The sequence below is a fragment of the Taudactylus pleione genome, unplaced genomic scaffold (assembly GCF_031769625.1).
Source record: "Taudactylus pleione unplaced genomic scaffold, aTauple2 ptg000726l, whole genome shotgun sequence".
In the NCBI taxonomy this organism is placed as follows: Eukaryota; Metazoa; Chordata; class Amphibia; order Anura; family Myobatrachidae; genus Taudactylus; species Taudactylus pleione.
In genome coordinates, this window is record NW_028285128.1 from 4,065,940 (window position 1) to 4,082,397 (window position 16,458).

General features: G+C 45.8%; 1 protein-coding gene across 2 annotated transcripts in view; it reads right to left on the minus strand.

Moving 5' to 3' along the window:
- Positions 1–10,053, minus strand: part of STIMATE (STIM activating enhancer) — a 59,943-nt gene extending 49,890 nt beyond the window's left edge. Inside the window, exons 1-2 of one of the 2 annotated variants that reach the window (XM_088456941.1) lie at positions 9,775–10,044; positions 1,629–1,677 (exon numbers count right to left, since the gene is read on the minus strand). In XM_088456941.1, coding sequence (XP_088313067.1) covers positions 1,629–1,677; positions 9,775–9,922 — 197 coding nt within the window. In that variant the 5' untranslated portion in view covers positions 9,923–10,044. Of the gene's footprint in view, positions 1–1,628; positions 1,678–9,774 lie in introns of both variants that reach the window. The other variant, XM_088456939.1, reaches the window with a different exon arrangement.
- Between the last annotated feature and the right edge of the window lie 6,405 nt (positions 10,054–16,458).

Genomic DNA, 16,458 nt, shown 5'->3' on the forward strand with positions numbered 1-16,458 from the left:
CTTACAAAGTACATGAACAGAAACAGTATGAACAAAGCAAGGAATAAAACAAGTGACATAGTACAAAACATTGCAGAACGTGGACAAGGTTTATTAACATTGCTGCACCAACAGTCACAAGACTCCAATAAGCAGCGGGACGACCAAACCCAAAAGGTTTGCTGCTGTTGTTGGTAGATCAATGTAATATTTATATGTATTTGTTTCTAGATCACAGCAATATCTTACAGATGCAGGTCTGGTGTGTTCTTGTATACTGTATATGCTTTTCAGTGATGTCGTCTTTTTTGCATCACCAATTGCTACATTTACATAAACCACCTTGACGACATCATTATGAGGTAATTGTTTTACACATTTGTTTTACCACAGGGTTTGACACATTTTTTTAAAATCTAGGAGCCAGGATGAAAGTGTAGGAGCCAGACCACTGTACTCCCCAAAAAATTACAGGAGTGAGTGAGAAGCACAGCTCTGTGTGTTATGCAACTGTTATACACACTATACTAGTCCACAAAATGGTCACAGTTGAATGGATACAGTAAAACGGAGGCCCCCACACTGCTCTGCACAGCTCCCCTCTCCACCCGCCAGTAGTAATGGACCACAATTCACATAAAATGGTGCCAGAAAGTACAACAACCCCCACCCCCCCTCCCTCATGGTCACACCACTATCCCTCTGAAGCCGCTCCACAACCCCTGGCCACGCATAGACCCTACTACCGGAGAGCTCTATGCAGCCGGAGATAGGAGACATTAGACAGCCGGGACGTACAGGAGCATCAGCGTAGACTGAGTCAGACAGCATGGGTCAGAGCAGGCCAGGATGGAGAGGAGTCATCAGTGCAGCCCGGGACAGAGGCACAGCAGTCACCGCAGGCGACACTCAGCACATGCACTTCTGTGCATGATATGAACATCGCAATACTATAGGCATGAATCTCTGCCGGAGCTGATGAGGATCTGCTTCCTCCCTCACTGCAAAATCTAGTAGCCAGGCAGCAAAATCTAGTAGCAATGGCGACCTGGCCCCGAGATTTGTCGAGCCCTGTTTTACCATTTTGTAACACATGCTCATTTGTTATAAGCCGGCGATGAGGTTAAGGCACCCAAAAGCCCTACTTTGGGCAGATTTCTGCTCGCACATCAGGAGGTTGCAAGCAGAAACTATTCAGAAGCAATTGAACAGTACCGGGTCATTTCTGGTGGGAGCTGCGGTCGTGATAAACAATTGATTACACCCCTACATGTTCAAAATTAAATGGATATTTCCATGTCTGAGGGATGCAAAGATCAAAATAAGCCTAAAAGAAACCATCATTTATTTTAGGAGTTCTGCAGGACAGATGTAGCAGGTCACTGAAGATTATTTATGATATACAGTTTTACCTTGTTGGAATCTAGTCTGGCATTTCCCATGGATGGTAACAATAGTGTGTATGTTTTACTACTCATTAATGGAACACTCTTTATAGAGTGCAAATTTCCCTATGATATTGAACGTTCTAGCTATTATTGTTTCTTCTTGTAATATGTTATCATCACAACAAAACAATCACACCTGACTGCAGTCAACATTATTTGCATAAAGACTATAGTGCTGCATATAAATAATCCAAAACCTACCATATTCTCCAAGGACGTCGCTCGTGCTGTGGCTCTCTTAAACGTTTCACTGAAAAGCAAATTGTACACCATCAGTAGGTTGGTAAGTCATTGGACACTTTTCAGAGTAAGGTTGCATCGAAATACACTCATCCTGTCTCTACAGATCCGTCTGGTGGAAAAATTAATTGCAGCACTTGGATCAGGGTACAGTAACATTGCAATAACATATTTCACTATCAAATCAAGTACTTCTTTATTTAATTTATATATATATATATATATATACACACATGTATATGTATATGGTTGAAGATAGTACTAAAAGTACTGAAACGTTCTATTGATCCTTTGGTCTCTGCTTGATTTATTGAGAGGGGAGTGCTGCACCTTCTTGTTTCTATTTATCCCTATGTGAGGGCACCCCTGCAGGATTTGGTTTATTATCTGGAGTGCCGGACCTGGAGACTTTGTATAATAAATATATATATATATATATATATATATATATATATATATATATAAAAGCTGCACACATTTTACATTGCATTTGGGTGCTGCAATCACATATAAGTAATCTGATCATCCAGCTTCCAGCTCACTCATAGCAGCCAGAGAGAGACCAGCACGCCACCATATAGAAGTTCCAAAAAGTGCTTATATTGGGGAAAAAAAATAGCAGCATATTGTTCACAGCAAGTATGATGATAAAACAGTGGATTATCATGATACTCATCATGTCCAAGGGGAGGCTTGGTATAAAAGCAGATACCACCTTCCGCCCGACAGCTGTTTCGGTGGAATCCCACCTTCCTTATTAATTTATTTATTAAACAAGCATCATTTAATACACCTGCGAATATGGGCACAAACAAGGTGTAAAGCTACTACAGCCTGAGGAAGAAATTGCTCAGTGTACAGGTGCACGCCAATCCGATAATTGCCCTGTGTGATCGAAGCGTTTATCAGATCGGCAGCATTGATTGGATAGTGTGTCCTTAGCTTTACTTTCAGAACTGTTAGGTAGTAGACAGGACGCTGGACTCAACTGACGATGGATTAGAGTTTTAGCTCACATTTGCTGTGCACAGGGATGGTGAAGAGGTCTGTTGCACAGAAGCTCTTAGAAGAGCCGTTACACACAAACCACTACTTTAAGGTTATGATATTGTACACACTTTACCTGGACTTAATGTCCCTTTCTGTACAGTTTTACACAAAACACTGGCAAAATGAGTAAACCAGTATTGGTGAATTCTCTTATATCCGTTCTCTGCCCTAGTGCTATTAACTCTGGCCTGGAGATGTTATCTTTAAATCTCCTGTTCAATCTACTACAAGGTTAAAGTTGGGTACATACTAAATAGATATGTCTGCAGATCGAGTGATCTGCAGATGATGGTTGTTCCTACACACTGAACAACCATCATCTGTGTTCAGTGTGTAGGAGGTGGCGGGTCCCACTGGCCGGGGGGCAGGCCCCCTCCTCGCAGCTGCCGCTGAATGTGTACGGGCGGTCTGCAGATTTATCTGTCTATCGGCTGTGCAGCACAGCCAAGGAGATATGTCTGAACAACGCTGTTCACAGACATATTGCGGGTAGACTATGGCCGACGGGCAGCAGATATATTGGCCAATCAATTTATCAGCCAATATACAGTATCTGTCAGTGTGTACCCATCTTAAAAGTATGTAAACACCTCTTCTAATTTGTGTACTTGGTCATTTCAGCCACCCTCTTTGGTAATAGGTGATTGAAATCAAGCATTCAGCCATGCAATCTCCATATACAAACATCAGCAATAGAATGAATTGCACTGAAGAGCTTAAGCTGGGTACACACTAACAGATACATTGGCCAATCAATTGATCGGCCAATGTATCTGCTGCTGGCCGTCGGGCAGTGTGTACCCGCAATATGTCGGTGAATGCTGGCATTAACCGACATATCGCATTGGCTGTGCTGCACAGCCGATGGGCAGATATGTCTGCAGACATATATGACCATCGGTAGGTGTGTACGTGTGGTCAGCAGACCGCCCGTATACACATAGCAGCAGCCGTGAAAAGGGGGGCGGGAGATGCCCCTGCCCGCCGGGACATGCCCCCGACACACCCCCTGGTCGCCGGGACCTGCGGGCAGACACAGATGATGGTTGTTCAGTCTGTACGAACAACAATCTGCAGATATATCTGTATATAATGTGTACCCAGCATTAGTGACCTGCAACATAGTACAATCATACGATGCCACCTATTCAAGTCACTTTATCAAATTTATGCCCTGCTAGAGTGCAATGGGCAACTATAAGTGCCATTAACGTGAATTGGTGACATTTGGGAGCAACACAAGTTGACAGAATGGTACCACTAAGTGATGAAACACACAAATTTCACGTCGATTGCAACACTCACTACAGAGATCCAAACTACTCCTAGAAGTAACATCCGAGCAATAACTTCATTGGGAGCTTCATGAATTGGGTTTTCATAGCTAAGCAGCTGCACACAAGCCTCAGGTTACTGCGCATAATGCCAAACATCAGTTGGAATGGTGTGAAGCACACCACAGTTGGACTACAGACTGGCAAATCATATTTCACCAACTGTCTATCTAATACAGGGATGGGGAACATCAGACCCAGGGGCCGTATAAGGCCCCCAGAATCATTTGGTCTTGCCTTTGGAGATTTTGTCTGCTAGCCTCATCTGGATAGCAGGGTGCCTATAATGGCACCCTGCAGGCAGAATATATGCAGCAGTGCCACCTGGAGCATCCTTAGGACGATTCAGACGGTCACACTGCTGCCCTTAAAGCTCCCCGGAGCATCCTCAGGATGCTCTAGGCATTGCTGTAATCACTGGCGATTGTGGCCCTGTGCCCGTGTGACATCACACGGAGGGGACGTGGCCTGCACCGGGCCCGCGAATATTGTTATATATATATTAAAATAGCCCTCGGCAGAAAAAAGGTTCCCCACCCCTGATCTAATAGATACATTTGGGTTTGGCAGATGCCAGGAGAAAACTTACTGCCCCAAATGTGTACTGCAAACTGTAAAGTTTGGCATAGGAGGAATAATGGTCTGGGTCCTTAGTTCCAGTGAAGGGCAATCTTAATGCTACCGCATAAAATGATATTCTAGAGAATTGTGTGCTTCCAACTTTGCGGCATCAGTTTTGTGGAAAACCTTTTCCTGTTTCAGCATGACAATGTTCCTGCGCACAATGAGGTTTATAAAAAAAAAATCTTTTGCAGAATTGGGTTTGGAAGAACATAACTGTCCTGCACAGAGTCCTGACCTCAACTCCATAGAACACTATTAGAATGAATAGGAACACCAGGCCTGGTCACCCAAAATCATTGCTCAACCTCATATATGCTCTTGAGGCTAAATTAATGCAAATCTCTGCAGCCATGTTCCAAAGTCTACTGGAAAGCCTTCTTAGAACACAGAACACAGCAACACAAGGGGAAGGGGGATGAGACCAATGTCCATGGTTTTGGAATGAGATTGGTATGATGTTCAGGTGTCTACATACTTTTGTCCATTTAGTGTACTTCCAGCACTCATCTTCCAACTTCAAGTCAAATTAAGCTCCAGGAATTCACACCAGTCCTTATGCTGCTGGGTCACAATAGAAGGATCATGCCTTCCGGATGAATTCCAATCCAGGCAATGCTATTAAAAGGATCTGCAGTGTTGCAACTCCGATCCTCCTCTGGTAAAATTCTGAGAGTGTCAGCCTGAACACCACCAATTCCTTCTTGCAGCTATCACTCCTGCAGGAGTCATGAGAACCCTGCCCAGAATTACTATTTATGTACAAAGCACTATAGTGCCATACTTTGCAGGGTGGAGGGAAGGTAGACCCACAAATCTTATTTTATTTATTATTTATTTATTAACAGTTTCTTATATAGCGCAGCATATTCCGTTGCGCTTTACAATTGTAAGCATTAATAGAACAAAACTGGATAATAACAGACAGATATATAGATAGGAAGGCCCTGCTCGCAAGCTTACAATCTATAGGCCTTAAGCTGGGTACACACTGGCAGATATATTGGCCGATCAATTGAACAGCCAATATATTGGGTGTCTGTCGGCCAGTGTGTACCAACGATATGTCTGAAAGGCGTCATTCACAGATATATCGCATCGGCTGCACAGCCGATGGACAGATATATTTGCAGATATCAGCCGCGGGGAGGGGGTCGAGGTGCGTCCCCCAGCCAGCGGGAGCCACGGCTGCCTGGAAGATGATGGTCGTTCAGTGTATATGTACGACCATCATCTACAGATATATATATCTGTGCAGTGAATACCCAGCATTACACTTAAGCTGGCTAGACTTAAAAATTTGTCCCAATGAATCTTTGCTATTCTAACTTATACTTAAAAACAAACACAACTTAAAAGACACTGGAGAAAAATAAATATGTTTTGTACACAAGTTAATTTACGAATAACATTCGGATAGTCATCATACTTATATTTACAGTGGAATTTCATTGTAAGCAAGTTTTGTTTGCTCTGTCAGTTTCCTGTTATTTACCATTTGTACTCAGTGAAAAGGTCACTGCTAAAACAACTGGATGGGTCTGCTTTGTAAAGGCCTGCTAGGTTTACAGCGTAGACAAACCTCAGGGATATACTGTATAACACTATTGGTATGGCAGGGAAATTTAGTCAAAATGTCGTCAGTTAAGATGTCGACATGAAAAGTGTCAACATGTGAAATGTCTACATTGTCAGAATGTTGACATTATGATAAGGCTGCTGGTGGGTTATGCTGAGGGGGGTGGTCGCATGACCGCTGGGACCTGGAAGAAGCCGCTGCAGCCTTTGGGAGCAGGCAAGTCACCAGGGATGTGTCGACATTTCATTACTGTCTACAAAATGAACGTTGACATGGTCAACATCAGCGTGATGACCAGGTCGACATGATGAATGTAGACATTATGACTGCCGATACATCATACTCAACCCTATAGCAGGATATCCATAAATAAGCTAGCTTTCAACATCTTTTAGGGGTCTGTTTATGTAGGACCTCTCACTAAATGAATATCTATATCACCGTTTTTTGCTGCAAGACAGATTTTAGAAGCGCCGCTATTTAGCTATCTGGGGTGCCTCATTTCAACAGCGGCCTAGCACTGCAGGCGAATGGTACCGTAAAATGCGCAGCCAGTGGAAGATGGTGTTACTTAGTGGTGAAAAGTTTTATTGTCTGCAGCTTGTTAAATTACGCATACAACGTAGTCCACATTGCATGCTGTGCGAGTGCGATAAAAGCAAAAATATAGGGGCCGCAAGAGAATTAAAAGAATTTCTCTGCTGTAACCCTGTTGCTAAGTAGGAGAAAACTGTGATAACCCCTTTCTCTGGCGAAAAAAAAGGAGGTTACCACTGCTTCATATACCAGACCCATTTCTCAATGTAAGAAACATTTTAAAATAAATGTCCAAATCTGAATTTTCATTTTCAGGACGATTCTCTGTGTGATACATGGGACATTTGCATACATTTAAGTACGCGAACTGTTGTTTCAATAAAAAAAATTTTGTTCCTGGTGTCCAAGTCTTAAATACTTCATTGGTAGAATATATACACCAGAGTAAAATTCACTACAGTCAACTTTTTCTTTGGAATTTTTGAAAACTCTGTCTGATGCACAAGACTCATAAGGATGCAAATCCATTGCTTTGGATGCCCCCGCTGGGCATCTATATGAATAGGATGCCCTACGAAGCATTTCAAATGTTGCTCTGTTCGGATGCCTAAAGCTGTGGGGGGACATTTCTTCTCGCAGCCTCCATAAGATGCAAGAAGAAATATGGGCAAAGTCCGTTGTTTTGGGCATCCTAACTTCTTTAGGTCGGGTTTAGCCTCTTTGGGCAACTAAACCCGCTGGTTTTAGGCGTATTAAATACTAACGGACGCCCGAACGGAAAAACAATTGAATTGCTCCATCGGGCTTCTATTAATATAAATGCCCAGCAGGGGGCGCGCAAAACAATAGAATCGCCCCCATAGATTTTGTAATATAGTAGCAATGGAACACACGACATATGTTCGGGTGTGGAATGCCGGTTACATTAAAGACATTTATCATGGAACCTCATTCAGAAAGGAACTTTTCCCTGCCTGCATGTAATTATGTACTGCATATTGTGAACCAATTCCTCCAAACACAAACTAATGTGATAAATATAATTACAAGAGCAATAACATCTTCACAGTGTAAGCTTTAATAAGAAAATACAAAATGGGCTATCTAAACAACATAATTGGATAGGTAAAAATCACTAATACAAAATACTTCTAAACTTGATTATAATATGATATATGGTATGTATAAGCTGTTGGGTGAAGTCCTGGAAACACAAATTTGTCTATTTACATAAAGAAGCAAAAATATATTTCTTTAATATGTGGATCTTTCATTATAAAAACTTCCAAATTCAAGAACACTTCTTTGTAATGAGAATATATGTGTAAGATGCATATTTACAACGATTATGGTAGCATGAATGGTGTAAAGCAGGGGTCTTCAACCTTTGGCCCTCCAGCTGCTGTGGAACTACACATCCCAGCGTTTTGATATAACAGAATGCTAAAACTGTGGCAAGGCATCCTGGGAACTGTAGTTCCACAGCAGCTGGAGGGCCAAAGGTTGAAGACCCATGGTGTAAAGGTTAGCATTACTGCCTCACAGCACTGAGGTCTTGTGTTCGATTACCACCACGGCTCCATTTGTGCAGGGGACTGATGTGAATGGCCAAATATAAAACGCTGCAGAATATTTGTGCGTTATATAAATAACTGGTAATAATAATAGGTTCAGCCGCTGTTGATTGTCTGTTTCCCCCTCTTGTCAGAAAAGAGAGCAGTGATCCAGATAGCTGGGTTATAAAGATTATATTACCTAGTAAAGAACCAAGGTAAAAGCTAACATTTCCAAGGTTTTAATAATTCAAAGACCTCAAGAATACTACAGCAGCAGGCATACAGCCGCCCCCCCCTCCCCAAAGTGGGTAATTGCAAAACACGGGTCAGTAGAAAACCAAAGCATTCAGTGTCCAAAACTTTTACATTAATGAAGTAACACAAAATAATGAGATCTCATGGAAACATAAGTTCCCAGTTGTACGAATATCTCTGCACAGATCCCTTTTAACAAGCAACCAGCAGCTGTTTTTACAACCACTGAACAGGGCAAAGTTGCAACGTAGCTCAGTTTGCAGGGCTACACCCTTACTGCTAGCAGAAAGTAGTCATAACTGTAAATAACAGCAATAACAACATCTACAGTATTAAAAAGATGCATCTTACGTAGGAATAAAGGTTTTGGCAGTCTTGTCAAAGAGAATTCTGCTAGTAAGCCAGCATTTCACACATGCTACCAATGTTTCACAGTATATAACAATAGGCATGCTACAAGACATCTCATTGTGCTTCAACATCTCTATATTCAATTCCAAGCATGAGTACGTAGACTCGGAGTGATCACTAGATTGTAAGCTCTCAAGATCAGGAACTTCCACACATATATTGTTTGCCTGGTAGGTGCTTTGGTTTAAGTATGTTCTGCATTCCCCACTGCCACTTTTAAGTGATAACATACAATTCCCAAAATGTCACCGCAGAATAAAACAATTTAAACGTGTCACATTATAAATCAATAATAATTGGTTCCACTACAATAAATACAAGATTTCAACTACAGATGGAGGCTGAAGAAGTATTATAGATTGTCAGCATGCTACAAGGAACCTCCTACCCCTTTGTCTGTATGTTATTACCAAGTCTTATTTTACTCCCTGTTGTAAAGTGCAGCAGGAATATGCTGGCGATATATAAATAAATGATAATACGTGTATGAAAAGCCATGCATGTAACAGTGCAGGTAATGTTACTCTGCATATATGGGGGGAGACAACAGCACCACCCACACTAAGTAGCAGTATATGCCTGAGGGTAGAGATCTGCACAGCTGTACACAGCCATCTACACAATACATAGCAGAGGGGACCAGTGATCATGTAACACTCACTGCTCCACACACATATATAGTCCTAACTATAACTGACACCCATACACCGCACATGCTCTACACTGACAGGGCTATGCCATAAAGAGAGTACTGGGATACTCACACATAAGGATGCTGAAGGCCATCACCGCCAGAAGGCCCTGCAAGAAGATGCCAAAAGTGCCCATGAGGGCTCCATTGCCACAGCCCGGGGCTGAGCCTGTGGGGTCGGTGCCTGAGGTCAGGCTCCCATTCCCGGTAATGGGGTACATGGCTCCGTTACCGGGCCCGGAGCCAGCCCCAGCTGGTCACCGCGGCAACCACAGGACGGTAGCCGAGAAGGGACGTGTCATAGCGGCGTCTCAGACTGGGAGGCGTCACTCTGAGGGCGGCGCGATTGTGTAGTGTCAGAGAGCCAGGGGGGCGGAGCTGCGTTCTGTCTGAGCTGCTGACATGTCGCGGGGCGGAGCTAGCACGTCAGGGGGAGGGCGTTGTCTCATTCTGCCATGTCGCGCATACGATAAGCAGTGAGCACCCATCCATGTCTGCGACGCTCGTGGTCTGTGTGTACTGTATCTGTGTGCGGGCCACCAGGCTAATTATCATATCTGTCTGCAGGCCACCAGGCTAATTATCATATCTGTCTGATGCGTCTCACAAAAACCACATTTCTTCCACTCCAAAAACACCTACAATACTTGGCATCGAAAGTGCACCAAACTGCTGGATATACCCCTGACCTGAGATGTACCTGAATCAGTGCAAAGTCCTCAACTTGGGACTATGCCACCTAAATAGGGACTGTTGGGAGGCAATGATAGGGTGATATCTGAAAAATAAATGGCCCAGGCGCTGAAGAGTTAAAATATGTCCAAATCGTGAGTGTCTACTCACGATAATGCCGATGCGCGTCTCCGCAGGTTGTATACGGCATCTTCAGATCTTGCCTACAGCAGGCAAGATCTGCCAATCTCGTTAACAAGATTTAAGGTGCATATCCACTACACGAGAGTGGAGCGACTACGATTACAACATTGTAATCGTTCATCATCCTGTGCAGTGGACAATGGGCCTGATTCAGACCCGTTCGCTAGCAAGCGATCGCTTGGAGCGAGCAATGTTTTGCAATGCGTATGCATCGTAGTGCGCGAACTAGGCCGAGCGATCGGAAAGCATTCGCTCGCCCAACAGAAACAGCCCAGCTGAATGAGTAACAGGTCAAGCCATTTGTGGGTGGTAACGGGCAGGCCACTGGAAACGGGAGAGTGGAGGTGCGAACGCAGACTTGCCTGATCATCTTAACGTCGTTTCAGAGGCGTGCATAATTAACAGCCAGCGTCATAGTACACATCATCTGGTTGAACTATACACTGAAGTGCTCGCAGTGCTTGTGGTAGGGTATAGTCAACCTCAAGCGCTGCTTTCACTTCCGATGGAACCCGATGTACCGATGGTTGCATACACTTCCAGAAGATGATTTGCGCTAGTGGGCGTCTAAAGACAGGCTGGTGGGCGTCTGCATTCACACCGCCATTGCACGACGAGACAGTGGGCTTGCTTATGCCTTGCCGTGCGATCGCATGCCTTGCCGTCACTTAGCCGTATTTGCATATGCTGGGAGCAAGCGTACGCATCTAGCGAACGGTTCTGAATCAGGTCCAATGTGCGCACACTGAACGATATGTCATTCAGTGCAGGCACCCTCCCTCATCCCCGAACATGCACAACCTGACGATCTCGTCAGGTTGGCCTGTATGTACAGGCGATGACAAATGCCTACAACGACCAGCGGGAGCACGCCAGCTGGTCGTAGCCAGCATAATTACTGCACGATTAACGAGCAATTGAACGATTACGACGTCGTAATCGTTCAATCGCTCATTTTTCTCGTGTAGTGGATACGTGCCATTAAGGTTGTTGGTCAGATCGTTTGTCAGATTAGACAGTTTATTCCAAATATCGTTTGTCTGGGAGTGCAGGGGAGTTGCCGGGGGAGTTCAAGGGAAATCGTTGACGACTTTTGGGAGTCGTCTAAGGTGTACGTACCTTTAAAAGCTCTAGTACCATGCAGTTGTGTGAGGAAGTCACTCTCGCTTCAACACAAATAGATTTTGAAAAATAACAACCGCAGAGTCTGAAAGTAACAATTGAATTCACTCAAATCATTTACAATTACATAAAGTATTTAATAAGCAACAAAATCAATAGAGCATGTATCAAAATCCAATATCAGCTATGTATTGAATAAAAAGCACTAGATACAAGTCCAGAGAAGAATATGCTACAAGTGTATATTGAAAAGTCCCGGAATTGAGCCACTGGAACAGTTAGGAGCAATTTAAATGTTCCTATAAAGAAAAGTTCCAGTGGAAGTTAATAGCAGCGTGCATATTATCTGCTGGTTGAGCAGAAAACCCGTTGTAGGGGGTCGATGTATAGCAGCAAGAGTATTACCTGTAGCTCAGGTAAGAATGACCCGTCTTGTGCTTAATGGATCCTGCTGTGGCGGTATAGAGAGCCGCGTCCACCGATAGCTGGCTTCTAAGATCAACCCGGCACTCTGGGAGCTTGATGTTGTTTGCTGGATCGTTGCTCTAGAAACCCGTGCTCTGTTATGCCAAAATGTAATAGAGTAACAGAGGCCCCGATTCAGAGCCGGACGCTCTGACAGAGCGATCGCTCTGAATCAGGGTCGGTCTTTTTTTTTTTTAGAACGGCCTCCTGGCCGCTCGCATTGCTGTGGGTGACCACCCACAGCTATAGCGAGCGGCCAGGAAGATGGTCACGATGGTCAAGACCATCACGACCATCGGGATTGCGACGAGACCCTTGTGGTAGGATCTCGTTGCCGCAAGTCCCAGAGAGATTTCGGCTCTAACAGTCGAAATCTCTCCCACTGACATCACTCGTGATGTCAGTGAGGCCGCCCCCAAACGGAGGTGTTCACATGGGAACGCCTCCGTCTGGGCAGCCACCCCCCCGGCCCACCCACCAAAGGGGGCGTGCTGTCACTCAACATCGACAGCACGCCCCCTTTGGTACGAGACCTGGAGTGACGGATTGCCCGTTGCTATCCGGGTCTCGCGCATGCGCACGACGGAGCCGCCTCACCTTTGTGGGGGCCCAAACGAACCAATCATTTCATCCACAGTCATGTGGCAGACCCTGGCGCTGAAATGATTGGTTTGTTAAAGTGTGCATGTCCTGTTTATACAACATAAGGGTGGGTGGGAGGGCCCAAGGACAATTCCATCTTGCACCTCTTTTTTTTCTTTGCATTATGTACTGTTTGGGGCCTAGTTTTTCAAACTGCCATCCTGTCTGCCACTGCAGTGTCACTCCTAGATGGGCCACGTGTTTGTGCCGCCCACTCGTGTCGCTTAGCATAGTCATCCAGCTACCTCGGTGCAACCTTTTGGACATAAAAACACTATTGTGAGGTGTGACGTGTTCAGAATAGACTGGAAATGAGTGGAAATTAAGGTTATTGAGGTTAATAATAGCATAGGAGCAGAAAAACCCACAAACTGATTTTTTGTGGTTTTTATGCTTTTTTTCAAAAAAATACAGATCCAAAACCCAGAACCCAAAACACGGAAGGGTGGTTTTGGCAAAACCAATCCAGATCCAAAACATGAAGAAAGATCCAGATCCAAAACCAAAACACGAAAAGTGGCCAGTGCACACCCCTAGTCAAGACCATCGCGACCATCAGGGCTTGCAACGAGACCCTTGTGGTAGGGTCTCGTCTGCCGCAAGCCCCAGAGAGCTTTCGGCTCTAATAGAGCCGGAAGCTCTCCCACTGACATCACTGGTGATGTCAGTGGGGCCGCCCACAAACGGCAGGCGTTTGCTTGGGAACGCCTCCGTTTGTGAAGTCACCCACCCACCACGCCTACAAAACGGGTCAAGCTGTCGATCAACATCGACAGCCGCCCCTTTTGTAGTGAGCCATGGAGCGAGATAATTTCTCTCGCTCCGGGGCTTGCGCACGCGTAGTGCGGCCGCAGCGCATGCGCACAGCCAAACATCGACATGGGAGGGGGGGATAAGCTGCTGGAGGGAGAGGAGACAGGGACAGGGAGTTGCTGCTAGAGGGACACAGGGAGATAAGTTGCTGGCGGGAGAGGAGACAGGGTCATGGAGCTGCTGCTAGAGGGACTCGGGGGGGTAAGTTGTTGGTGGGAGGGGAGACACGGGCAGGGAGCGGCTGCTACCGCTAGAGGGAACATTGTGGGAGGGGGGGGTGATATAAGCTGCTGGTGGGAGAAAAGACACAGGAGCAGCAGGGGCAGGGAGCTGATGGTGAGGGACACGGGTATGGAGCTGCTGGGAGGACACAAGGGGGTATGGTGTTGGAGTGAAGACACGAGGATGGCACTGCTGAGATGCAAGAAGAGGTTCTAAAGAGACGGTGAGGGATGGCGTTGGAGAGAAGCAGGGGGGATGAAGCTGGTGAAATGCAGGGGGGATAAAGCTGGTTAGACACAAGGCGGATGAAGCTGGTGAGATGCAGGGGGGTGGTACTGATGAGTAGCAAGGAAAGTGGCACTGTAGAGATGCAGAGGGATGACGTTGGAGAGATATAGGAAGATGTCTCCCCAGGATGTTTGTTCAGAGATGTTTACATTTTGCCTTACCCCAAAACATACATTACTATGTATTGTATGAAGTTGAAACATTATTCCTACCCAAAACGGTGGCTACCGTACGTGTTCTTTTATATGCATACTGAATACTGGCTCAAAACACTGGCCCTCATTCAGAGGCGGTCGCAAGAATTGATCGCTCTCTCTGAATGAGGGCGGCCACTTCGTTTTTTTAGTGCGGCCTCCTGGTCGCTAGCTAAGTTGTGGATTACCACCCACAGCTTAGCGACTGACCAGGGTGATGGTCGCGATGGTCTTGTCGGGGCTTGCGACGAGACCTTAAGGTTGGGTCTCGGCAAGCGCAAGCCCCAGGGAGCTTCCTGCTCTGATCGAGCACGAAGCTCCCCACTGACATCATTGCTGATGTCAGTGGGGCCGCCCCCAAATGGCAAGGGTTCCGTCGGGAACGCCTCAGTTTGGCCGGCCACTCCCCCTGCCCGCCTCCCAAATGGGGCGAGCTGTCACTCACCATCGACAGCTCGCCCCCTTTGGTGCGAGACCCGTAGCGACGGAGCGCCCGTCGCTAGCCGGGTCTCGCACATGCGCACTTCGGAGCCGGCTCTGACGTGCACATGCCCATTGGGCAAACAACGACCCGGTTGTGAGCGCTCAGCACTTGCAACCTGGTCTGAATAAGGCCCACTGTCTGCCTAGGGAGGCTCAATATCTTTAGAGGTCCCTCACTACAGAGAAAGCAAAGGCGATACATAGTGTATGCAAAAAAACATGGGGCACCCAAGTAACATAGGCTTGTTTGTGGGGACCCCATAAAAAAACTCAGAGGCACGGCTAAAAAATAATTAAGAGTTACACTGACGATATAGAGCATTTTTTGTTTTCTCTTTAAGTGACCTAACATTGTAGACTCAGCTGATGGCAGGAGTGCTAACAAAGCCCCCAAAGATTCTGGCCCCTGGCCATTCACTTTAAAGTTTCCTATATACAACAGAATGTGTGTGTGTGTAGAGCAGTTGTTCTGGCCTCTCAGTAGCTCTGCCTAGCATGGGGGCTGGGGGGAGCAGGCAGTGGGGAGATGAGTTCCACCACCTCTCCAGGACCACTTTAAGCCCTGCCTTAAGCCACATACACATGGGATGATGTGCTGTATGAACGATATCGGTGAAAGATTTTCCTTGAACTTTCTGTAGTGCAGGACAAACGATATTGGGTGTACACACTGTCATCCTGCCATATCTCTGAACAAGCAATTCATGACGATATCGTCAGATTGGTCTGCATGTATGGACCACCAAAGATATCGTTATCGTCCAGCGGGACCGCGCATCGTTGGTCGTTCACTGCATACACACGGAACGATATGAACAATATCATTATCGTGCAAAGATATCATCTCGTGTGTATGCCCCTTCACAGATATATCTGCAGATGATGGTTGTTCATACACACTGAACAACCATCATCTGTCCATGGGTCCCACTGACCGGGGTCGCATCTGCTTACCTGCCCCCAGATCCGCCACTGTCTGGCCACACCCATTGCATTTCTCCCTTCAGCAGTTCATGTTCCAGTCTGACACTGGCAAAGCCCCCTTATAAAGTGCTCCATCCCATGACGGGAAATGCTGAGATATAGCAGCATGGCTGCAAAACTGAGGGCCTAAATCAGAGATGGACGCATATGCTGCTGCCGCTGCAGTGAATTTGTACAGAGCAGCTGTGCAAAAATATGCAAATGTCACAGCCGCCAGGATTTGTATTGAGACACCCACTGGCGACTTTGCAAATCCAAGAGACTGCATATAAAGACGCAGCATTGGCCGCAGATCAGTCGATAATCGGTTTCCTGAGTTACCCTATGGTCGCACAGAATTTCAGTCTGAATTGAGGCTCCTGAGCATTTTGATTGGATACATGATCACAAACAGTTGCGACATGCCTGCATTTGAGCTGCCACTACCCTGTTACCTCCTCATCTGATAAATCCTCTGAGACCATCGTGGCACATGCACAGTGTGACTCTTAAACGCACAGATCACCGATAATCGCTGAAACTGTAGGGACATCGGAATAGCATCCATCTCTGCATCAGGCCCTGAGGGCCTGATTCAGAGCCGGACGCTATTTGCGCTCGCTCGTCCAGAAAAAGGGGCTGGATATTTAAATTGACTGTTCGCTCTTTGCGGTCTGTTGACGCCTCTA